At 42.3% G+C, this 25,705-nt stretch overlaps 2 protein-coding genes across 3 annotated transcripts in view; both read left to right on the forward strand.

Annotated features, from left to right (window-relative positions):
* Positions 1–62: 62 nt before the first annotated feature.
* On the forward strand, positions 63–11,208 carry limd2 (LIM domain containing 2). 2 transcript variants are annotated; one of them, XM_068579367.1, is made up of 4 exons: positions 63–244; positions 7,756–7,806; positions 8,028–8,164; positions 8,253–11,208. In XM_068579367.1, the coding sequence occupies exons 1-4, from the start codon at positions 242–244 to the stop codon at positions 8,410–8,412; spliced, it is 351 nt and encodes a 116-aa protein (XP_068435468.1). In that variant the 5' UTR covers positions 63–241; the 3' UTR covers positions 8,413–11,208. The 2 variants fall into 2 exon arrangements, with proteins under 2 accessions (XP_068435468.1, XP_068435469.1); XM_068579368.1 differs by having other exon boundaries at positions 7,756–7,800.
* A 1,750-nt stretch (positions 11,209–12,958) lies between these two features.
* The window catches only part of map3k3 (mitogen-activated protein kinase kinase kinase 3), a 15,623-nt gene continuing 2,876 nt past the window's right edge, over positions 12,959–25,705 (forward strand). Inside the window, exons 1-16 of the mRNA XM_068578482.1 lie at positions 12,959–13,425; positions 17,388–17,474; positions 18,002–18,123; positions 19,161–19,201; positions 19,656–19,755; positions 19,999–20,112; positions 20,337–20,457; positions 21,169–21,302; positions 21,722–21,795; positions 21,979–22,031; positions 22,359–22,454; positions 22,584–22,745; positions 23,012–23,160; positions 24,306–24,437; positions 24,969–25,098; positions 25,219–25,396. Coding sequence (XP_068434583.1) covers positions 17,471–17,474; positions 18,002–18,123; positions 19,161–19,201; positions 19,656–19,755; positions 19,999–20,112; positions 20,337–20,457; positions 21,169–21,302; positions 21,722–21,795; positions 21,979–22,031; positions 22,359–22,454; positions 22,584–22,745; positions 23,012–23,160; positions 24,306–24,437; positions 24,969–25,098; positions 25,219–25,396 — 1,610 coding nt within the window. The 5' untranslated portion in view covers positions 12,959–13,425; positions 17,388–17,470. The remainder of the gene's footprint in view (positions 13,426–17,387; positions 17,475–18,001; positions 18,124–19,160; positions 19,202–19,655; positions 19,756–19,998; positions 20,113–20,336; positions 20,458–21,168; positions 21,303–21,721; positions 21,796–21,978; positions 22,032–22,358; positions 22,455–22,583; positions 22,746–23,011; positions 23,161–24,305; positions 24,438–24,968; positions 25,099–25,218; positions 25,397–25,705) is intronic.

Here is a 25,705-nt window from a genome sequence, read left to right on the forward strand (position 1 = left end):
AATGAGAACCAATGGCGTGCGACATCCTGCCGGAGGAAAAAAAAAAAAAAAAAGCCGTTCTGTTGAAAGCCAACCGAGACGTGAAGCGGAGCGGAGGGTCGAGGCAGAACTCACGGGCACCGGGGCCAACAACCGCTACAACAAAAGCCTCGCAGGAAACTGAATGAGAGAGCAAATTTTAGTGTCCAGTCTCTGAGTGAACAGACGTTATCGGCCAGCGTGTTACAGACAAGAAGCACAGATGGTGAGTGTTTTATTGTACAGTCCGCTTGTGTCTGCAGCCTCCTTCCCTCCCTCCCTCCCTCCCTCGGCCGCTCTCCTCTCTGCTCCTTTATGTGTGATGAGGCGATGATGTCCGTCCACCCGCTAACGGGGTTAGCTCACCGGGACCCGGTTGGCTGAGTCCGCCGCGGTCTGGTTGCCTCGTGTAAACGCCGTATGTAGATGAGGGCGACGTAAAAGCAGGCTTTTGTGTTGAATTTGTGTTAAATTTACACGCCCGCGTCGTGTTCCTCTTAGTAAAAGCTGTCGGTGCTTCGCTCCTTTTAACGTCCGTTAGTTAGCTAGCTTGCTGGCTAATTAATATCAAAAGGAGACATTTTAATCTCACTGAATTATACATTCAACACAAAAACACTCCCCATCTAATCTGGGTAGCCGTGTCAGTGTTGTAACGGATTATTAATGTAATTGCCCTACCTCATCAACCGACTTGTAAATTGATCTGTGGTTTTGAAATATGTGACGTGATTTTATGTTTTTGTTGTTTTGTTCGACCAACAGTTGAAGTTCCCACCCAGAACAGATTAATGTGTTTTTGTTGTTGTACCTGGCCTAATGTCGGCTCCAACCTCCCAGTGCTGGGCTCAGGTCTTTAGTACAGCAAGTGCAGACCGTGAAGTAGTCTGCGATAGGGATTTAACATTACACAACATAAACACAATTAAAAAATATATTAAAAAACTTTAAAATTAAAGCAGAAAACCCATTTTAGTTTCATTTTGTATTCATTTTACATGCATATAAAGGACGTTTAACGTCCTCTCTGATCATAAGATTTCCCCACATTTATGTTATTGACAGATTCACATTAGCATACTGTTATCCTACTTTAAAATTTTATTTTAGATGTGATATTCTACAGAGAAAGTGGGGGCTCCTGGTTATTCCTTTCATCATGTACATGCTCATAACTGCATCGGTGTTTCTGATCTTCTCTCTCAGCCGCTCCTCTTTCTTCAGACTGATCAGAAACCTTAATGGGTATTTACATGCCACACCTCCTCCATCTAGTAGATGCAGGTTTCCTCCTGACATACCTAGGTTTGATCCCAGGATAAGGTGTTGGTATACCCCCAAAAATATGTCACACTAGGATAAGTGGATAAAATATCCGCTGCTGAACCTCTGTGTAAATCAGCATTATATTTAAAACTCTACACCGGTTTTAAGAAAACACGTGTTTCATGCTTTGACACAAATGAGTTGCTTGTGTTGATGTTGTTGAGTAGTGTACAAACTGCTCTGTGGTCTAGTAAAACCACTTTTTTATCCATCCAGGGCACCACACTTACAACAGTCTGTCATTATAGCCCTGGCATATGGCAAAACGGTTTAAACAAGTATATGGTCATTTTCATTTCCTGTCACTGGGCAGCCTGACTGTAATTTTAGTCAGCGTTGACAGCACAGATTGACATGCTGCTCTGCCGGCTGATTTGCGTCAGTATCCTGGTGGATTTGAGAGGCTGTTGTTGCAATTTGATTTTTTCTTTAAAAAAAAGGGAAAACAACCGAAATTATGCAGATTTAGACAAAGCACATTGTATAAAGCTGCAGTGAGGACTAATAACATTTATTTAGTTTGACCATATGCTCTTTTGTCAAACAATAACCATTAACGACACACAACCTGATTTGTTGGGCATGTGGAAGTGCCATATGTTGTTTTCCTGCTGTCGGATGTGCAGAACAGTATTAAATGGGTCGCCAGCAGGTTCAGGCGTTAGCGCTGCAGGCTGCAGTGGTCAGACTAATAGTTTTAACTAGCTGCGTACCTGTTTCTTTATTTCCCAATCATTTACTGTATCACAGTTAGGTGTTACTTTTGAAAAATGAGAAATGTATTGTGTGAACAAAGGAACATAAAAGTTTATTTTAGGCCTCAAAAAGGTGTCAAGGTTTCTCTGTTGGATTATAGGCTTTTCAGGAATACTTTTTGTTGGCGTTATGCTTGTGTGGTTCTTTTCAATCGGAAGCTCTCTGCTGTTTACATATCGGTGTCAATAATTTCAGTGATAATTGTCTCAACAACAACCATGTTCTCATGTTGCAATGTATCTCTGTGGCTTTCAGCCACTGATCGAATGCAGGCTATCTGGTTTGAAAGGACCTTAGGGCAGAGCGCTTGGAAAGACTCAACGTGTAGAGTTTCCCCACAGTATCATCCGTTAACAGTAGCCGTCCGAGGAGTCACATTTTGAAGTCTGCAGAGCTCAGTGGGAATCGACTCAGTGTGACCTGAATGACCCGCATTTGATCTTATTTGGTGGGAAAAAATAGTCTAAAACATTAAATCCTTTGTTGACAATGTCTCAGTTCGTAGTTCAGGAGCCATCATTGGGTGATGTAAATGCTCTGTGATCCTAAAGCAAATATTTGCATGCACATTTTTTTTTTTAAGACGGGATGGGGCATGCCTTCCTGAATTCCAGTCCTGGAGGAGAATTTGGTTGTGAAATGTTTCCCTCTTCTCGAGTGTGCGATAGCATCTGATCCGAAGTAGCACTTGAGGCTGTTTCTTCTCTACCTTCAGCGAGTTGTGGAAAGCAGCAGCCTTGCTATGTCAAGTCGACACAGGCGCCGTGTCTTCAACACATTCTTTCACTTGTTTCGTTCTTTACAACTTAAAGAAGAAAATACAAACTGACCAGCTGCTGCAGCAAACCAGCATCAACCATTAGTTTGTATGAACACTGCAGGTTTGTACACCATTTGGTTTAGGGATAAAAAAAAAAAAGAAGCTTTAGCTTGGAGTTGGAAAGATCTCTGACACAGTTGATCGGAGGACTTAAGTAGTTTTTATCGTGCCCTCGGGCAGCTTTTTCTAAAAGGAGTGACGAGTGCTTTTTTTTTATAGCTATGTTACACAGGCATTGTAGTGCAGAACATAAGGTTCTCCAAGCTGCTGACTACTAATTAATGACAAATCTGTATACTTTTCTCAATCAGGCAGCAGTTTCTCAGGAATAGTAATATAATGTGACCGTTAATTTTTTGCTTTGGGAAAACTAGTCATCCTTTTTTTTCAATGATTAGTTGTCAACAGAAATTTAGTCTGCCACTGTTTTAAGTAATTCTTCAAGCACAAATGTTCCACTTTCTCTAATGTGCTTTTCCCTGTTTTCTATACATATCTGAATATATTTATACTGTTGATTCAGACATTTGAAGACGTCTCTTATTTTTAAGGGGATTTTTCATTATTATCTGACATTTAATAGATGGAAAGACTCGTTGTTTAGTCCAACGAAATAATTTGGTAATTCATTAAATATGGATATAAGCGGCAGTTGGAGCCCTATTTCTTCCCACCTTTTAGGCACCGTTTTATATAATTTAAATGGTTTATTCTGAATCTTTACAGCTGTCCAAGACAGGAAATGAAAACACAAATGTCTGTACGGTTTCAGCTGACTAAAGAGACATACAGACATTCAATTCCGTGTCTTTAACCAGAGAAAAATGCCTCGTCACCATCTCGTTGCGTACAGGAAGCTCAAAAAGGGAAGAGAGGTCATGGCCGATCAAATGCCCCAACGGCGTGATTACTCTGCAGACTGGTAGAAGCACTTTGAAGGATGTTTCATCCCACTTTCATCAGTTCCCCAGCCAGTCAAGTGTCAAAACCGCAGCTAATACTTTTCCAACACAGAAAAGTTTTTCTTTAATCCTCTTTTAATCTTGAGTGAGTTTCCTTTTTTTCTTCTTCTCAGGCATCTTTTCCACATAACTTGCTTCTTCTCGTGTTCAGAGTTATTGATGCCTTTACAAATAACTTTTAGCAAGCAGCTGTTTTAGTTGTTGGATCAATGTCGTGCTATATACATATATACAAACACTCATGGTTTACGTATGTTGCTAGTACTGGACTGAGAAATATTGTGCATGATTTTTTTTGAGTCAAACTGCTTGACGACTGATAGATCCGCTCATGAACACTGTTTGGTTATGTTTTAACGAATAAGTTTCTTCACATTCGTTCTGTTTTTTTTTTCTTCTTCTTTCTCTCTGGTGTCCCAAGCGATCATACAATGATCACATTTCTAAAAATAAGGGATGAGGTTGAGTGGGAGCCTCGTTTTGGATTGATGACATAAGACGTTTGTTAACACAGTGCCTGCCTGCCCTTCTAGGGGCCTGTTGCAGTAAATCATGCACCACAGTGTGAATTCAGAGATGATCGAGTGTGAAGCCGGGAAGATTTGTCAGTTGTCTTCTGTCCATCAGTACTAGGGAACGTAAAAAGAGGAGTTACTTCTTCTCTTTTGAACTCTTTACAAACCGGTTGACCTTTTGCCCTCGTAATATTCTTTAGATTTGTTGTAACCGTTCTAAGTGGCTGTGATTTACCTCGGCGGATAGCTCTTGTAAGCAATGAGATTTAGACAAGGCGGCGTCTGTTAATAACAGACTTGCATACATTGTTTTGAGGTTGCCTCCTAACTACATCCTCAAAGTCTCTCCCTATTCTCCTGTTTTGGAAATAATCAGGACCTGTAACTTGTCATGTGGGTGGGTTATATCTTGTTTGTTTAATCTGTCCACAAAAAAAGACGTTAGACTGGCAAGTTATAGTTTTACAGTGGGGTTATGTTCCTGACTTCAAGAAATGGCCGTTAACCAGCTGTGAAAGCAGCACAAAACTTCACAGGTGTGTCGTTGAGATCAAAATGACGGCCGAGTTCCAAGTAGTTTTGGACCGAGCAAAGACGCCGGTAGTAGGGTCGTAGGGAAGTGGGGAAATAAAACAACGGATTTACGCTGTGAGGTAACAGCTGAACTTTTGTTGCAAGAAGATTTCCCCACTTGTGTGAAAATGTTCTTTGTTCAGAAAGACACAACTCTCCGGCTGGCTCTGGCTTCTCACATACTGCTATGTCAAATTGCTTTACAGTTAGAACATATCTAATAAACAACACTACAAACCCTCTTTATTTATGTTTACATGAAACGCCTCGTTCTGTGTTCACCAAGGCCCTTCATATCCAGCCCCTCCACACACATGGTTATCCGTTGTCTCTTTTATTAGCCTGGAGGACTCCAGAGCTCATTTGTGAGTTGTACGCCCCCGAACAAATCGTAAATCTCTTGTAGTTCATTCACTCTGCGGCTAAAGCAGCCATACAGAACAAGTAGTCATTAGCAGCAGTCATTTATTGGGACAAATGTCAGGTCGGACTGAAGCTGCTGAGTTCCCCGTCGGGACTCTGCGAGACAGAGGAAGACAGATGTGTCACGTCAACTTCCTGCCACATTCAAGTTGTTTAGTGGCAATTGACACTCATGTACATATAAGGTAAAAGAAGACAAGATGGCACAAGCTAATCTGAATTCTTCCAGGAAGCCTGTGTATGTATGTCTGGAATGCATGTCTACCCCCTAACATGGTAGCTAATCTTGCTGTGTTGTTTTTTCACATACAAAAAAACCCAATACTGACTTCCCTCAGATCAGACTTCCATTTTTGGCTGCATTGGTTTCATGATTTCATATGTAAAAGAAGCTATATTGACCTAATTTGACAATTCTTACAGCCTCCTGCTGACATCAACCTATTTTTTGTGACAACCTTATACAGTCAAAGTTTTCAACATTGTTGGATAATGTTGTGAAGATCACGACCGTGTCGGCTCATCAGCCCTGCTGCAGGAACAGGAAGTGGTCTTGCATGCAGTCTGCTATATAACCAGCAACGTGTTAGCTGCCTGCTAGCACATTAACTGAGCTCAAGAGGAATCGGGGACGAAGAGCAGACAGTTGGGATGCGATTGCATCTACAGGAAGCTGCATGGCCTCAGTTAATGAGCCAATCATTTTAAAAGCATCTCACGGGGTTCCCATAAGTGCACAAAACAGCCGTGCTGCTTTTCCTTTTCCGTTAAGTGGTGCGTGAAATTAAAAAGGGTCAAAAATGGTATCCATATATGTAACATGAGACAATATGCATGTGTCAACTGATCTCTGGTTGTATTAGGTTGGGAGAGATGATGCACATCCGTCAGCATGAGTCGTGTGCACACTAAACAGAGGATGACTGGACACCAAGCGCCAATGATTTAATATTACACCCTTGTTTTGAATGGAATTGGTCTTTTTGGTTAAACAAAAGTTTAAGATACAGACTTGGATATAACAACACCACCTGGTGTCAAGCAACAATTGACATTGTTGGTCAATGGTGACATTGTTTGTTATTATGGTCATTATGAAGTTGAACCTTGATTGCTACGGTGTTACACTTACTATCCTGGCAAAAGCTTCATTCTTTCTAGAATCAGCTTCTCTGTGATTGTCTGGGAAATTTACAACGTTGAATGTAGATTTCCAAAATTACAATTTTAACAAGTAAAAAAAACACATATTAATCATTAGCCACTCAACCGGTCATTTCCATCACTGTGGCAAACTCTTGACTTATTTTGTTTACAAAGCAAGACATTTTGCAAGTCAAAGAGTAATAGACCTGGAAAAAATAAGACGCAGCGATTGCCTCTGATGACTCTGATCTCCTTCTCTTTGCAACTGTGGTAGCAGCCTTTGACCTCCCCTCACTCCACCTCCACCACTTCCTCCAGCTCCAGCCAAACTGCCTTACATAACAGGGCTTTAGCAAAGTCTGCAGTGGACTTTTCCCCTGCCTAAACAGAGGCTGCCCTTCTTCCCTGCACACTTGCTTTTCCATGGCAGTTACTGTGTCCCCGTCTGAATGTCTCTGTCGGATAATTATCTGCTTGAACTACCTGTTAGCCCTGCTTAAAGATGTGGCCGTGCGTGTTGCTGATGGGCGCTTGCTGCAACACTTGAGAGAGCAGATAAACTCATTCCTACTGTGTCACATCCTGCAAGTTTTTCGTCTGTCGCCTTAACCATCTGAGCGCCTCGGGGGAAGTCTTTCAATTCCTCCGGAGAACCTACAACGTGCGGGGAAATGTGGTGACCTATGTTGCGTGGCATCCAGATAATTAAAGAGTAAACCCATAATTGTGGCGTTAGAGAAATGCCTTGTTACATTCATGGGTTACAAAAAGGAACACTGGCGGTTGTGTTGTAATTTCCCACCATTTGTAAGGGACTTCTTACATTTCCTCGTGACGTTTCTGCACTGGACGTCGGGTTCTGAGCTGTTCTGCTGTGTTGAGGGCAGCCCTCATGTGGAGCGTCCCACAGCTCGGCTCACATGACCAGACAGAAGGCACCTGATCCTCTCCCAAGGGTGCAAAGAGACAGATGGAGCAAATAGAAAGAGGGAGGACATTGAGAGATGAGCTTGACAATTCAACACTCTGGTAAAGGTAATAAGAGGACAGTGTAAAACACATTCTTCCACCCTCGTGATGTTGCTTGTAATCTGATTTAGACTCGACTGTGATTCCACCAAATATTTGTTGTTGGCGTTCAAAGCACAACAGGAGTCTTTGTACGCATGTGAAAACATTTGTTTCAATGTTAAATTGTTTATCTTTTCTTATCCAGGACACCAGGAGCACCACTGAAGAGAAACCTGTCCAGCGCTCTAAGGTAAATGTATGTCGTTTCTCATCCCTCACTCATTGTTCTCTGTTCTTCTTCTGTGTGCGGTACTCTTGCCCCACTTCACATTCATCAGCCTTTTTGATCTCAACAAAGACCAGAGCACCATTTTTTTTCCTGCCTTTTGTGTCTCTTCTAAATGCCCGCCTTCCTCTCTCGGAGGATCGTGGCCCAAATCACCGCCCTGTAACAAACCTGTCTATTCATGTGCTCAGTCTTTCAGCTTTAAGACCCAGAAGGAAGTGTGCTCCTCATGTGAGAAAACGGTTTACCCAATGGAGAGAGTGGTCGCCAACAACTTGGTCTTCCATTCATCATGCTTCTGCTGCAAGCACTGCAACGCCAAACTTAGGTGACTACAAGCATCGCTTTTTTTCCTGTGTCCACTCGACTATCTCCTATGGGTTTGTATATAACTATGTCACTCCTCTCCTCCGCAGCCTTGGCACCTTTGCAGCTCTCCAAGGTGAATTTTACTGTAAACCCCACTTCCAGCAGCTGTTCAAAAGCAAAGGCAACTACGACGAGGGCTTCGGACGCAAACAGCACAAAGAGCTCTGGACCTCCAAGGAGCCGGATAATATAACAAAGACGGCATAATCGTGTCTGTCCCAGCCATGCCTCTTTCTTTTCCTCCCCCTAACACCTCCAGTACATCGCGTTGAACACATGCCTCGTATGCTGAGGCGCTGTTTAATCTCCCACATGCTCACTCGCTATTTAAACGCCATCAGAACAGATACATGCACAAACAGCATGGAAATGACTGGCTAGTCATAATCCATACTTTTAAACGTTTAAATGTTTGGGTTCAATTTAATTGATATCTGTATTTCCTTCATTTTATTTTCCAATTTCCTGTTTGGAATTGGTAGTTGATTGTGACCAAAAGCCTTCTCTAGTATGGGGAGTATAATACTATTAATAATCACTTCTTTTGAATTATTCTTTTAAATAATTTGCACCCTTTTTCATTTTTATTCCATAAGTCAACTGTATGCTCAGGCAAACATATTCGAGGGGTTACAACGCATCCATGTTTCGCAATAGAGCATACACTCAGGTCAATTTTCACCCTAAAAGATGATATTACATATTTTCCTTCACTTTGACAAAACAACAGAAATCAAAATATGAGTCCTCAGTAATGTGACTTTGCTGTCAGACAGTTATGTCGGTTTGTTAGGTTTCATATATTTGAGGAACAAACAGGGTACAGAGTACTGTAAAATAACAGCACACATCAGCAACAGCTCACCTCTTTTTTGTGTTAAGTTTAATTATTGTCCGCTTCATTCCACGGTTTGTTCTTATTTTATTGACCGCTGTGAGTCGTATCCTTGCATGTTGGGATGACTGGGTCTTAATAGCCTTATCTTATGACTGTATTGATCTTTTTGTGTTGTGAATGATTTGTTTCATTAATGCATAGCAAATCACTTTTTTAGGGTTTTTAGAAGCACTTGAGTTTGGATTTGATGTCTCGGCATAAGTGGATCCTCTGAGCTTTTATTGATGGTTGAAATTTTAACGAAGTTCTCAGATTGTGTTTTGTATACTATCTGTACGTAGAGCTGTAGTTCGTGATTAGTGAACATTCCCCACCTTACTGTACTCTAGTCTTGCACATATGACCACACATGATCACCAGACGAGATAATCGCAGGGAGACTGAGGCCTTGTTCGTTAACATCCCCTCACTCTGTTTGATGAAACCTCTCAAAAGGAGCTATTGGTGAAATCGATTACTACAACTACATTTGCGTGGCACTAATGAGGTTGTTGATGGACGTAGCTTAAGCCTTGCAGAAAACCACACAATTTTGTTCCTTCGTCATTTCATGCTTTGTCAGTTGTTGGTGTCTTGTGGTGATTTTTTTATTCCCCTGCTGTATTTAAGAGTGTTCATATAGCTGGACAGTCTTTTTTGGGGACGTAGGCGGATCCAATCGCAGTGTCTTGAACATCAATCATTTTATTACCCCTCCCATCCATTAAACGTGGACAGGTTTCCTTTATGAATTAATGCCTTCCTGTTCTCATTTCCTGTCTTATTAGCTAAATGCATCTTAGCACCTGGACCTATTTCTTAATCTTGAATTTACAGTAGGTGTCCGATGGAGAGTTTGTCACTATAGTGGTTCCCTGATGTGCTCCTGCATGCTGCATGCAAAACCCGGTGCAGAGCACCCCCTGCTGGGGAAAGTGTGACGGTAGTGTTTCGTGTGAGAGGAAGAAAAGCGACTCGCCCCTGAACTCAACATAGCCTTTATTCAAAGTTTTTAAATATGTTGCCTCAGTCTGCCGTGCAGCTACTGCGCTCCAGACCCTTTTTTTTTTTTAAATTTAACTTTATTCTAACACCTAAGATAAATCAACCCAGTTGGACAAGATTTCCACATCTATATTTCATTCTATTCAAAGAATGAGTTTAAAGCCATTCAAATATCTCTGAATGCCACTGAGACTTGACTGACACTTGAAAGTACTTTTGTGACTAAAGGTTTACTGTGAATTAGAGCATGCTGTGCAGAAGAGAGAGCTAAACTTGAACGGATGGATATGTGCAACTTTTTTTTTAAAGAGAAGCCTTAGAAATAAATAGCTAACCTTATTGTTTTTACAAACAAGTCCTTTTGAGTGCACAGAGTGCAAGGAAATCTCCTGATAATGCCTTTTTAAAACCGACCTGCTTAGTTTCGATCCCAACTCTTAAAAATAGGATTACTCAACTCGACCAGCAGCCATGTTTCCTATCCAACCACTTTTGATCCACAAAAAAAATAATTCCAAATCTGTGTGTGACATTATATATTTTCCTCTTTTAAGTTTAAAAGTCATCCTCTGGATCCCTGAAAAATATGTTTTAAAATCAAGAGTATTGTATCTAGAAATGCTGTCTTTCTTATTCCCCGTTAGCAGTACGCCAAGGTACAACTGCAGGATCTGTGACTTGCAACTTCTAAGTGAAACAGAGCAGACGCGGTACACGCTGGTGCCGAGCGGCTCAGGTGAATGATTGCAGTGTAATGTTGTCTATGTTAAACCTGTGAGTCGTTTCATTTTCGTGCTTCTCTTGATGTGGACTTACTTTTCAATGCTGTCGTCATCGAGACATCTTAAATGTATGCATCTTTGAACATGTATTCTGTACAGACTTGACCTGTGGATTGAGGTGGCCTTACAGCAAAGGACGCTTGAACGGTGTTCTCAGTCGTTCTCCTCTCTTCTCCCTCTGTTGCTTAGTTGTGGTATGGAAGTGTAACATTTTGAAATGTAAGCGCCCCTCTTTCTACGCCAATACACACAATCATTTTGTGCATTTTCTTTCTCTTTTTTTCTTTTTTTTTACATGCTTTTGGAGAAAAAAAAAATTAAATGCTGGTGTTGATTTAATGCAGTGGTTTTCGTGTGTTTATTGATGTTAAGATAACTGAATCCTTGAAGTGCTCAAGGATTTAAAAATGTTTAGTTTTTGCGTGGTTAAATTACTATCTGTGTACTTGTACTGCACTCTAATTCAGAGGGTGATACTGTGTACACCACTAATATTTGACAGTTTCAATGATTAATTACTTTAAAAATTAAGATTTATTTAGCAAAAACAAGTTTGTACCAGCTTCACAAATCCTCAAATTTGCTTTTATTTTTAATGATTTTATTTTATTTCAAATAATTTTGCGGTTTGCTCGTAACAAACATTGGTGTCACTTTAAGCTCTGGATAACGTGTGATGGCATTTCTCACGATTTTTTTACAAACCAGTTAATCAATTAATTAAATAAAAAGTAATCAGATTAATCCCTAATGAAAACAATCATTGGTTGCAGTTCTACTGAATTGTTCACCAAGTACTACAGTAAAATCCTGCATTTACATTAATAATGAGTTCTAATAATCAAATGATATGTATCAGTCACAGGAGTGGACTCAGATCTAAACAAACACAATCCAACAGGCTGAGAAACCAATTTTCCCCATAGCCATAGAAAGACTGCTGAGGTAAGTAATATACTTGCATATTTTAATTTTACTCTTCTTTATACCTATTCTCATCTGCATTTCAGAGGCTACTATTAGCAATCCTAATTACTTTACAGATCCAGATAAATGAAATCAAAATGCAATCAACAAATATATCGGGATATAAAAATACCAACTGACAACTGCATCAATATTTATAATCCAACTTTTCTGAAATAGATGCACAACAAGTACTTGCAAAGGCAAAGATCTTACAGCTCTGAAAGCAGCATCGACCTACGTCACAGCGGGTCCGCCCCTAATTGTGCGCGCGCCTGCAGAACCACTTCGTAACAGCGCGCGCCCGCCAACTGCACGGCTTTTATTTAGATAGTGTTTAGTAACCAGAAATCCCCCTGAGAATAAATCCATGTTTCTAGACACTTATGGACCACGGCAAGTGAAGCACTTTGGAGACATGGACGCGACGGCGGAGTTCCGGTTTCACGACTTGTTGGACGCGTAAAAGCGGGTTCCGGTGGCGATATTTTTCTCTGTCAGGAAGTTTGACGCACTCGGTTGAAGATTAGGACTATTTCTAACTTTGTTTTGGTTTGAGGGTGAGGGGAGGGGGGGAGTTGTGGACTGCAGTCGGTTCCAGAAACCGCACGACAACTCTTGAGGGAAGACGGCTTTCTGTCTCACGTGAACACTCAGGAACCGACATGTAAGAAGTCTAAACATCGACGGACTTTATCCAACTTGGCCTCGCTTGACATGAATCGAGGTGAAGTGTGTAATAAGCGCAACGTTTTACATGCAATTGTTGTTTTTCCCGATCGCGTCATTTTATCTCATTTTTGCTAAAGTGTTCAAAGTTTCAACCTCATGTCGCGCGCTTAATCTTTTTTTTTTGTGTTATCGGCCTCTATGCATGATATATGCTCATGTTGGTGACCATATTTAAGTTGCAATGCGACGTAGCTCTATTAAGAAATAAAGACATCTACAGTTTGGACTGTTCTGGACTCCAACCTGGCAACACGGCGAAGGAAAATCTGCAAACTTAGCAGGAAGAGTGGCTCTCCAAATCACGGAAATTGTTCCTGCGGCGGAGCTCCTGCTCATAAATGGATTTCATACAAGCCACTCGGTTATTGTTGCACCTTGTCTGCTAGGTTATTGTTGTCCTGTCGCATGTGACACGGCGCAAGCCTGAACGCGTTGACATCGTGTGTGACGAATGTGAAAATGTTTTGGAAATTTAAGTTTTCCAAAGATCCGAGGCTGGAGCGGAGCAGGGGTTCGCCTTTGGGCCACAGCTGCAGCAGCCTCATGTAGGCTTACATCCCCCCCCCCGTCAGAATATTGTCTCTGTGCGACTCCCAGCTGTCTCGAGTGACATTATCCACTCGTGTGGCTGCTTTAATTATCCGTTTAAGAAGACCATTTACCTGGCGGGGTCAGCCCCCGCCATGGCAACCCCGCTCGCGCGCTCCCCGGCGCGTCGGTTCGACTGAGGGCGCTGATGGACGTGAGCGACGGCCGGACCTACTGCGTCATCATCCCCGCCGCGAGACGCCGGTGAGGTGACCGGTGAGGCTGCACGCGGGAGAAGACTTGTCCCGACGGAGGTCATCCAGGTGACAGGTGAGGGTGTTGCACGTGACGGGGATGGCTGGGGTAAAGTGAGCGGGTTGAGCGTCATTCAAGGTCGCGTGGGGTTGCACTTTAACGTGAGGTCCCTTAAATAACGTCATGTTATTGTTATAACAGCTATATTTCCCAACATCTTTTTTTTAGGTGACTTGTATTATCGTTAATAATTACTTTACAGATCCAGATTAATACAAAATGCAATCAACACATTATTTACCTAAAAAACATATCTAAAACATATTATTATTTTATGAACTGAAAATGAACGAGATGTACACATTAATCTATCAATAATTATAATCCAATTACAATACTTTTCTGAAATGAGATGCACAACGAGTACTTGCGTTACTTTTAATATATCAAATAAATGAGTGTGCTTCATTTAAGGTCTGGTGTTAAATTATAATGAGAGGTCTTTTCAATAATGCCATTTTCTTGTAATAAAAACAATATATTTCCCAACATCTATATTCAGGTGACTCCTGGTGTATAATTGTTGGCCTCAAAGTCGTAACATTAAAATAAGACAGAAGGTCTAAAACTACTGCCATAAGAAAAAGCTTATAAGTTGTTAAGACCTTTGACTTCCCATTCAAAGGACTTGACTTCAATGTCCTTCAAGCTACAACTAGGCTTGAAAATCAGAGCAGCATCAGGGAGATAAGATGTCAATTAATAAATAAACATATGCGATCAAGTAGAGAGCTTTGTGGTGTTAAGCTTCAAGACTTTTGAAACCAGTTTGACAGCAGTGTTTGCAATTTCTGTTGTAAACACACATACAAAAGCATCTGGGAATATTGATACTTTAAGTTTGTTGTTCTTTAGTGTTCACGCACCAAATGAGCAACAGATTTAAGTAAGAAGTTAACATCTATACAAACAGTGAGTCATTGCTTTAAAGTCTTTTTAAAGTGCAGTTAGTTATTCCCTTGTTACATGCAGCTTTATATACATCTATACTCTGCAGTCTATGATGGAGAATAGCAGATTAAGACGACCTGTTTTTGTTTATTAAAGGAAATGGAATTAATTCAAACTTGCTACAGTAACTAAATGTAATTGTGACTATCATATCACATCTGCTAATGTGGTTGCAATACCATTGCCTCAGTGCCTTATTCATTACTCACTATTGTGTCCCAAATGTCCCAAAATTTTAAAAGAGGTCCTCCACATGATACTGTCATGGGTTGTAATCGCCACCTTTTTTGTATTCCAATGTAGTAATATACTATATATATATATATATATATATATATATATATATATATATATATATATATATATATATATATATATATATATATATATATATATATATATAACCAACGGTCATACAGGTGCTTGACACCTGTATGGACCACAGATGGATTCAAACTTTTCTGTGACACGCAGAATGACCTGCTTTTTTACAAACTACTAGAGAGATTGTCAATAAGCGTATCTTTTGCAACGTTGACTTGAAAGTATCTGTATGTGTGTCTGTTTATTAAAAACCCACAAAGGGCATTTGAAACTGTCGCCAAGCTGAGTACAAGAGACTTGTCGAGAGTGCAATATTTAAATGTGGTGGGTTACCCTAAACCCAAAACACATGTGCACCTGAAAAAGGAGCGATATCAGGCCAGGAGATATTTTAGCTGTGAAGCACTTTGTCCAGATGCTGGACTGGCCGGAGACGGAGAAAGAGTCGTGGCTGGGAAAAACGGCCTCAGACTAAACACCTCTCAAAGCAGACAGAGAAGAGAGGGGGGAGGAAAATCCATGTAAATCCTGCTAGTCCTGGAAATGTGATACAAAGAAAATAAAGCGGGCACAGCTGACCGGACTGGTAGAGCACAGCCTCCTTCTCCATTGAATTCCCCACATTCCACCTGGGAGGTAATTAAAAATGAAGAGAGGTGGGGGAAAGAAGAGGTTAGCCGGGGGAATGGACAGAGAGGTCATATGTGGTGGTGGTGTTGTCTTCAGGGACCCTTTTGAAGTGCACAAGTTCACATCCAGTCCCCTCTGATGTTCTCTTTGGAGAACATTTGCGACGGCGGTCCAATGAGCAACTCGTGGGCGACCGTGTGGCCCGAGCCTGGAGCTCGACGGGGTTGAAGGACAAAAGTATACTTGGCAACTACTCCGTTGGCAGGGGATCATGGAAGTGGCGGAAGCTTGAAAGCAACGTGGCAACGCTCCGACGACCACAGACGGACATGCCCGGCATTCCTGTGGGTGATTATTACCCAGAAACCCACAGAGTCAATGAGTTGCCTCAGGTACCAATGCTGCCACATAATTCTTCTCAGAATGTGCCGATATCTATCCTCAGAGACGGTTGCAACCTCCTGTGTGGGCTCCATCATCAGACACTGTTCAGCCTCTGTTACGTCCCCGTTCCCCGTGAACGAGTGATTAGTTCCCTCAGCTTATCCGGCACTTACTGATCGATCTCATGGTCGTGTGTTGATTCGCTGCAGTATATGTTGAGGTGCAGCACTTGCTTTGTTTACTGTGGCCTCTGCTTTATATCTCCCTATTCCATAACCTTTTAAACCTTTTGCTCTTATTTGCAGCGACTCAATATGGCCATGTAGATGTACTCTTTGGCTCATGATCAAACCAAATGTGTCGGTATTATCCTGGTAAGCTTTAAAACGTATGCTAACCTAACAAGGATTGTTACGGCTTAGATTTGGGATGCAGCAGTCCAGTTCACTGCAGCAGTGTCTGTGCCGATGCTAATCTTACTGAGCGGATCAGTTTCTCTATTGAAGTATTTTACATGCGTTCAGTCACAATAGAGTGCCGAATCAGCATTTAGCGGCGCGCCAATCCCTTTGCATGAAATTACTGTAACTGAGCACAAAGTTTTTTTTATGTTGGATTTTGAACACCAGATTGTAATTGTCTGGAAAGGCTCCGGTATCAGATTGAGTTAGGTTTCAGCTGTTGAGGTACTGGACTCAAGAGAGAACATGTTTTTTCAGTCCATCTCTGGTGGACATGGTTTATTTAAAGGAAGTCACTGATTTGATGCAGTGATTGTCTCTAGGTTTTGTTTTCTATTTTACGCTTTTCTCAGTCATAGTTGCTTCCCCAACCAATTCATCCGTCATGTACTGTTATTGAGAAAACTAAGCTGAGTTCTCCTTTGTTAGATTAGTTCAAATCCAATGGTTTATTGGGACAAATTTTGGGGGAAACCTTCACCATTGAAGGAAATGCCTTAGTTTATAACGCTGTTGACGCCTTGAACCGGGCAGATACTATTGCCCTTTTTAACGTCAACAATGGAGCTATAACACAGCGGAACTATGGCTTTTGCAGCTCATGCAATCAGAGAAGGTTAAAGCTGGTCGATATTTAAAATGGCCAAAAAAAAATCCCTGTAGAAAACATTCTTCCCGTATGAACTGTGCCAGACTGAATGCTGCCAATGCAGCTTGAATTTCAGCCGTTTCCAATTGTCTTTCTTTCTCATGGGCAAAAACGCACAGCGCACATTCTCACACGCACTGCACACTTTCTCATTCACTCAGGGTTCAGGGCAGTCAGGCAAATCTTTAGGTATGTATTCTGCTGGCTTAGGTTACAGGGTTTTTTACATGTCTGCACGCAGTTATGTGCTGAACATGAATAATGGCGTCTCTGATTAGTGTCACAGTGAAATCATGTGATATAATAAGAGGGCAGTGCAGCCGCTTTGTCGTGCCAGCCATGAGGTTTCGTACTTATGACCACCTTGTTGTTTGCTACCAAGGTGATGTTTTATGGGCTGAGGTACTTACTTTGCATACTGACAAGTTTTGTCCGACTGGCTGATAACCTTTTGTTGCACGTTATCTCCTGTCTGACTCGATGAGTCAAATCCTTCTGCTCTGAACAAAGTAACATGAACAAAGACAGTGCCACACTTTCTCTTTTTAACGAAGTGATATCTGTTTTTACCCTTACAGGCTGTTTTGGGGGCGGGGTTGCCACAACACAGACACGTTTCTGAAGACTGGCTTGTAGACGACGTAACGCAAGCATCGCCACAATGAGTAAGCACCATAAATTCTGACGTGAGACAGACATTGAGAGCATGGCTTCCTCACAGCGTGAGACAAAACCAGACGCACACACTCGCAACAAACACCATCCCCGAGGCCAAAACCCTGTGCGAGCTGCCTCTCCAGACGTTGTCGAATGAAGGATTGGTTTTCGGCGTTGTGGAGATGGGGGTCTGGTTCTCTCCGCTGCTCGGGCGCTATGATGTCTGTCCAAGCTACACAAGGAGAATATTTTCTCTTCGCGAGCTTGTCCAGCCAAGACAGAGCTTGCCCTGAGATCAAACATGGGAATAGGCATATCAAAAACACTGCAGTCCTTGCCTGCCTCTAAAGCCCTGCCACAGGAAAGTCTCAATATGGATGTAGTTTTAAAAAAAAAACTCTGATTAATATTCTGCGCACACCTTTTAGTGCAGAACTAACCCTCAATTCACTTTTTTTCTGTCATGCACGCACACTAGGGTCATTCATTATCAAATCCATGTAATTTATTGTCCCCAACTCACTATCCTTTTCAGATGAGAGGCAGGCTCTCCACTCTATAATGAAAGACCTGGTTGCCCTCCAGATGACTCGCCGCCAGCCTGTGTCGTCGTACGACAGCAGCAAACCCAAGATGCCGGCCCAGGCCAACAGACAGGTGCGGCATAGCGGCAGATCTTACCATTTAAGACAATGGTTTAGACTAGTTAGGCTTGTACAAAGTTGTCCTCATGAACCAAGATTTTCACCCATAAATACAATAACAAAGATTTACCCACATTTACAGTGAGTCAGAGTACGCGTTACAATCCAATAGCCTGAGATGTCGCTGTGAGCTGTTGCCCAAACATCTTCCTGCTGAAATCCTTCATATTTTAGGCGAGGAAGAAGCGTGATAAACATAAAGGCTGTGGGCTGTCCTCTGTCCACAGCATGAATCCTCACTGTCCCTTTGCACAAACTAAACACACTGGCTGATATTTGCTTCAAAATTAAACAGTTAATAGTCTTTATGTTGTTTTCAGCTTGAATTACCCTAAATACAGAAATCAGGAGGGCCTTGGAATCTAACAAAATAATGTTTTTCTTTTTCTTCATAACTATGTGGACCATGGAATGAAATATTTTGACCACTGCTGTAATAAAGAAAAGTGTAATTGAGTATCACCCATGCAAGTATATTGTTGTTTCTTAGTATTTCCCTAGCCCACCCGGTTAGCCAATTTAGCATAATTACCCAGATAGCCCCACACAAATGTATTAAATACAGTTATTTTCAACTTCTTCTCTAAAAATATATTCTGCCTGAGCGACGAGTAGCCCACCCACCCTCTCTTTTCACCACAACGTCCTGGAGCCACAGAGAATAGCCAAAGCAGACAACCCGTGTGCAATGTAGTGTTTGCTTATCCAGAGATTGTGCCCTTGGGAAAGACGGGATCTACCTTTTTCCCAGCTCGATAACTTAAGTTTGGACTTGCTATGAGTTTCACAAATTATGTAGCAATGGAGGAAATACACATTGACATAGCGATCTTTGCGTAAGGCCAATGAGTGAAGGCAGTGAATATGCAAGTCTTTTCTTTTGGGTAAAAATCACATCTTGACATCTTTAAATATCAGCACAGCTTTTCTACTTGCACTTTGATGACCCCCTTTGTCGGCTTTAACCTTCCTGTTTTTGTTTACTCTCAGGACGATGTCAGGATAAAGTTTGAGTTCTCAGGAGAGCGGAGGTGAGTTTTCTTTTTGGCCTCTTTTTTTTCCTGCTTGTTTTGTGTGTGTTTGTTCAGGGGAAATGTACATGCATGTATACATCTATACGCAAGTGATAGAGAGAGCACTCGCATAGAGACATAAACACATTCACTCAGGCATGCTGTTCTTGTCACATGTTCCAGTTCATGAGAAAGAGCACATCTCAGACTCCACTGCAGCACTTACTTCAGACTGGTATGTGAGCTGGAGAATGAAGAGGAGGGAAAAGGCTGTGGTTTGCCTGTGGCTGCCAGCGCAGACCACAAATATGCAAAGGTGTACTTAGAGGAATCTGCACACACTACAAACAGCAGCTTGTGTGTGTTTTGCTCGCACATGTGAATGAGAGTCCAAAGCAGTTTGACTCAGTAGCCAGTACAGATCTTTTCAAATCTGTCTGTCTGTGTGATTTCTTGCTTTCTTCATGCGCAGGATCCTGGTGTTTGGACGGCCTGTGCAGTTTGAGGAAGTCCAGAAGAAAGTCACGACTGTCTTTGGCCAGCAGCTCGACCTGCATTATATGAATAATGAGGTCAGCGATGACTCGATCATCAAACAAGTGACTGATAGACGTTTTATCAACTGACTAATGGGGAAATAGTTTCAGCTTCAAACATGTCTGAATGTGTTTTTCTTTCTTTTTTTTTTACATTGCAATCTTTTGTCCTAATTGTTGAACAAAGAATCATGTGGCCAGTTTTCTAAAAGCTTTTGCATGCTTGTAAATCTTGATAAATGTTTGTTCATCTATTTTATTAATGTTGTATCCTCGTAGCTGTCCATCCCTCTGCGAGATCAGGGTGACCTGGACAAGGCGATCGACCTGCTGGACCGAAGCTCCAACATGAAGAGCATCAGGATCCTGCTGCTCACTCCGGAGCACAGCAATGTGAGTCACACAGGAACACAAGCGTATGGGGCGTGTGTTCACAGCGTACCATTCACAGTGTATTGCAACAGCCATTTCTTCACCATAGAGCAGTGTTGAGCAAACTCAAAGTTCCTCATTGCATTTGTGTTACACTCACTGAGTTGCTGACATGAAGCGGCGGTTAAATGGCGTGTCAAAGCCTCCTTTTAATCTCGTTTTCCCTTTCCTTGTTCCCACTGCAGGCCCCCTCCCCCTCTCATCACGTGCCGTGCAAGCAGGTGAGGATCAAGTCCTCCCAGTCCACCGGAGACGTGAGCGCGGTGTACCAATCCTCCGAGCCCAGGGGGCGCCACCTATCCACTGGTACATATCTTAACTCTAATCTTATCTGTAACAAGATGGTTCACACACTGATTCAAATCAGGAAATGTCGACTTTTTTTTAAATGTTTCCCCTAAGCTCAAGGTTTTGTTAATATTCTGCTACGTGTAGCTGTTTCCACTTCTTTTTTACTACCTTGATTTCCCTGTCTGTCGAGTTCTCTCTCGCTCTCTCTGTGGCCGATCTTTCTTTAACTTCCTCTTTTAGCAATGGGTCCACTTCCTTTTCCTGTTCACCATCACTAGACGATGCCTGCTGGACAGCAGCCAATCAGATTACAGCACGCTATAAGTGCGGTGGACCCGTGGCCTGGTTTTAGGATGAAGTGGCTGCAGGAGGGCCGTAAATGTTGAAGCCCGCTCTCTGCCGTTGCTCCTTTGATATATTATGAAAGCAATCAGCACTTTGATTCGTTTTGTCTTCATCTTTTTACTAACTTAATATTGTTATTCATTTTGACAATGTGACGACAGTGTCACGAAAGTTACTGATGAGCTGTACACGCGTTGATTCTATACTCGACGGAAAATAAACAATAAATCTCAATGTGGAGAAACAGGGCATATTATTTAGAAAAATAAATATGAAAAGCATTTTTTCGGAAATATCATCACAACTGATGTCCTCATTCACATTTCAGTTCTGAGGCCTTTTTTTTCTCATACCTCTAATGTTTCTTGTGTCTAATCCCAGGTTCTCAGAACACGGGGCGTAGCTCGCCGCCTCCTGGTTACGTGCCTGAACGCCAGCAGAGGATCGCCCGCCAAGGTTCATACACCAGCATAAACAGTGAGGGGGAGTTCATCCCTGAGACCAGCGATCAGTGTGTGAGTCATTGCTTCACCAGTAATGGGGAAAATCCACCTTAAAATACAAATTGTATGATGCGTTTGTTCTATTTGTACTATTGAGATTTGATCACATGAATAAACTAGTCCTCAAAGTTCAAAGCGAGACCTTTTCTGTTTCTGAATTGTTTTGCTCAATAATGGAAGTCATATTGGTATAATTAAAGTATCTTTTATAAACAATAAGTAAGAAGAAATCTATAATATTTGGGAGCAAAAGGTTTTACAAAGCCGTCAGTAAGTCCACAGAGTTGTCTGACTATATATTGCCAACGTAGCTCTTCTCGAAAGGTTTTCAGGCATAAATTTAGTTTTTTGGTGGATTTTTCTTCCTAAAACGTGTGTACAAGAAGATGTGCACACACACTGTTTATTTTCCACTGTGCATTCCTGTGCAGGTGCTGGATCCCTGGAGCAGTGCAGAAAACTCTGTCTCTGGAAGCTGTCAGTCTCTGGACAGCAACTCAGACAGGTGAGGAGTAAAGTCAGCCTGACAGAAATATCACGAGTCATCACATGCTCCGATTCTTTTTCCATTGCTCTTCCATGATGGGTGTTTGCTAAATAAGAAGAAATACTGTAACCTGTTACATGTAAACGCCCATACAAAGTCTCTCAACATCTCTCACTCTTCTTCCTTCCTTCTCTTTCGCAGCCCTTCGCTGAGGAAGTCTCGCATGCACAGAGCCAAGAGTCAGGAGTGCTCAGGTGAGAGCAGCTACAAAGGAAGCTTGTTTCTATAGACTGGCTGCAAGTTGCGAGAGACGCATTCAAGTTTTGGTTTACAGCAAAGTAAACAACGCAATATCAACCAAAAAACATAAATACTAGTCCGGCTCAGGCCCTTTTTATAAAAGAGAGGACGTTATGAATTGAATAACAAAATCAACAGAAATTTGAATTTCAAGTTCACCTTTGCCGTCGTCTACATAAGTGTAAGCTACAAACGAGAACAAAAAATAATCTGATGTTTTTGCTGTGTGAATCACAGAGTAATCCTGTTGACCTTTCATCTTTTTGAATCTTTGCTGTCAGACCGCGAAAATCATGTGTATGACCGGGTAGCAGGGAAAGGAGGTACCTATCCTCGGAGGTACCATGTCTCCCTGCATCATAAGGACCACAGTGAAGGTAACACCATCAGTAGCTTATCCACTATGTGATATCCTGCTCTTAATCTCACTTGTTCTTTTTCCTTCCTTAATCTCTCCTGTTCGTCATGTAATATTCAACCTCAGCCTTTTTCCTGCCGTCCTTCAGGCCGTCGGACATTTCCGCGGATCCGTCGCCCCCAGGGGAACCTTTTCACGCTGGTGCCCTCACGCCGGTCGCTCAATGGCAGCGAGGAGAGTGTGGGCAGCTGGCAGCTGGTCGACGCTCAGGGCAGGCTCCGCCCCCAAGATCGCTCTGTCGCGCACAAGTGTGAGTTTTGAAATTTGCACTTCATTTTAGGTTGACGTGAATTCTTAAGAGACATATAACAGATGCACTGCAAAGTTCAAGGGGTCTATACAGATGCTGTTATCATGCAACAAGGGCTTTTAGCAAGATGAAAAAACCCCAGCAACCATATTTTAATGGTGGGTCAGTAACATCTGCTTGTAAACCTCTGGGCGGTAAAATATAAATACAAATGTATTCCTCTGTAAACTGTGCCATATTAAATGCTGTTTTATTGTTTTTCTCAGCCCCCAGTGCTCCGATGACGTGGCGGCGGGGGAAGCTTCTGGGCCAGGGAGCGTTTGGTCGGGTTTACCTGTGTTACGATGTGGATACGGGGAGGGAACTCGCTGCCAAGCAGGTCCAGTTTGATCCTGAGAGTCCTGAGACCAGCAAGGTGAGACACTCACATGGATCGATCAACTTTTTTTACGAGTCAGAATGCTTATACTTATTACCTATTTTCTCTTTCTGGTACTGTTGAGAACATTTCCTCTGTTGCTTGCGGACACGCAGCCTCTTGTTGCAGCTTTAGTTGTGAAAAGAAATGTTTGCTTTGCTTTACATGTCGCTACTTCTTGGTGCACATTAATTAGTCTGCTGTTTTTGGCAGGAAATAGTGTCATTTCCTCTTTACTTTTACAATATCAGTCATGGATGTTGATGTTTCAGTCTTTTGTAAAAAACCAAACCTCAGTTTGTTGATTAATAACTAATCTGCACTTCCGTCCAACTGTAAAAGCGCCAAGAATGACCTCATGCGTTGTGCATGATAATCTGTCCAGGCCATCAGCCTGGAACGCACATGATTAGCATAAGGGAGGATTTGATTAATCAATCAACTATTCAAATTCCGTGGCTTTAGATCAAGTGTTAAACCACAGAAACTGTTGTATCCCCACATAAAGGAAATAATCAATCTGCCGGAAAGAGATTGAATATCTCAAGAAGTGGAATGTATTGAAGAGCTTTTCTTTCCTCCCTCAACCCCCCCTCTTTCCATTTGTATGTCTTTTCCTGTCTTCCACAGGGAAAACATTCACTGTCACTTCCTGTATCTGAAAGGAGGCGAGTGTTGTGGGGGGAGCGGTGACGGGTCAGCACTGCCTTGGCCTCCCGTCACCCCTTCGCACCCCGCCCCCATGTAGCAGTTGTGTATCAGTTGTTTCTATTAAACCGGTTCCTGTGTCCTGTGCTGGGACTTGGGGATTACTGTTATTACCCTCTGTCTCCCTCCATGCCGTGGCCTCATTCTTCGAAGTAAACACAGGAACCTCTTTTAGGGAACTCTGCTGTCGGCGTTCATTTAACTCTCTGCTTTAGGTTTCACTTTTGGTCATCCATAAATCACTGTGTTTATTGTCACATCGGTTTGTCATCAGTGGCAACGGATCCGGCGGTGCCTCGGAGGCTCCACCGTGCCCAGAATAAGCATTTTGTTTACATGCATTGTTCAGGAATGACAGCTTTTGTGTGTAACGTGTGAGCGGCTGTTTGAACATTCGGTGTGTAATTTCCCCGCTTCTCTGCGTGTCTGCACAGGAGGTCAGCGTTTTGGAGTGTGAAATCCAGTTGCTGAAAAACCTGCATCACGAGCGTATTGTTCAGTATTACGGCTGTCTGAGGGACCACAATGAGAAGACTCTCACTATCTTCATGGAGTACATGCCGGGGGTGAGTCCCAGCAACGTATATAGTCAAATACTTCTTCTTTTCAAACACAGGACCTTTTGCAGGAACCTCTTTAGGAACTCAGGAACTTAATTTTGACCTCAGTAACTTTGTTTCCGTGTGGAATTCGGGCCATAGATGTGTGGCCAACTTATAAAGTCTAAGGGAGATAAAGAGACAGTGGCTGATGATGCTATCTAGTAAAGCGGTCAGCCAGTAGTCAGACCTCATTTAATGTTTGAGGTCTAGAAATGACAATCGTTAAGCAGGTTAACTCTACTTTTCCTCTGTATTCCTGGCACCTTTCCAGCTCTGAACATCAAATCAGACATCACACAAGTTTGCTATATTGCAAACAAAGGTATTCAAAGGTATACAAAAGTATTACATTGCCCATACTTTGAATGCATAACACAAATCTTTCAGGTGCCGGATTTGAACTTTACTCCTCTGTTCTGGGCTCAGACCCTTTAGTGATGAGGTAGATCGGTGGTCTGTATGCTGTTGTGTAAAGCGCATGTTTTCTTGTGTCAGGGTTCGGTCAAAGACCAGCTGAAGGCATACGGGGCGCTGACAGAAAACGTGACCCGGAAGTACACAAGACAGATCCTGGAGGGCATGACCTATCTGCACAGCAACATGATCGTACACAGGGACATCAAAGGTAGAGGCCTGAGTGTTACACTGTTCTCACACTAGTTATAAATACATAGATATATGGGTTTCACAGCCTGTAGATGGTCATTCATGAGGTGGTATATTTACATGCTCCATGTCAACTCAGGTGCCAACATCCTGCGGGATTCAGCGGGCAACGTGAAGCTCGGGGATTTTGGTGCCAGCAAGAGGCTGCAGACCATCTGCATGTCTGGAACCGGCATCCGCTCTGTGACGGGCACCCCCTACTGGATGAGCCCGGAGGTGATCAGTGGAGAGGGCTACGGCAGGAAGGCGGATGTCTGGTAAGAAAATGTTTTCAGGGATAGGTGTCGTGCTTGAGCTAAAATATTAGTTGATGCATTATTGCTTGGATAAGAATCCAACATTTAAAACCAGTATGACTCTATTTACGCTGTAGGTTTTCACGTTTTGTCTTCTTTAGCGAACACATTTGATGATAAAATACTGACATCTCAATAGTGTATTAATACGGATTGATATTGATAGTTTGAGTGACTGGAAGATCGACTGGTAGAAGCTGTGGAGACACTAGGACACTAATGGAGATACTATTACATCTTAATGGGAGTCAGAAGTACTGTAACTCATAT

Source organism: Clinocottus analis, unplaced genomic scaffold (assembly GCF_023055335.1).
Source record: "Clinocottus analis isolate CAN_PGR_092001 unplaced genomic scaffold, fCliAna1.0.p SCAF_16, whole genome shotgun sequence".
NCBI lineage: Eukaryota > Metazoa > Chordata > Actinopteri > Perciformes > Cottidae > Clinocottus > Clinocottus analis.

Bases quoted from the DNA above. Each gene is read 5' to 3' on its own strand.
- limd2 (XM_068579367.1), top strand. The intron at 7,807-8,027 runs GTATGTCGTTTC...TCATGTGCTCAG, and splicing joins TCCAGCGCTCTAAGGTAAAT to TCTTTCAGCTTTAAGACCCA. The intron at 8,165-8,252 runs GTGACTACAAGC...TCTCCTCCGCAG, and splicing joins CACTGCAACGCCAAACTTAG to CCTTGGCACCTTTGCAGCTC.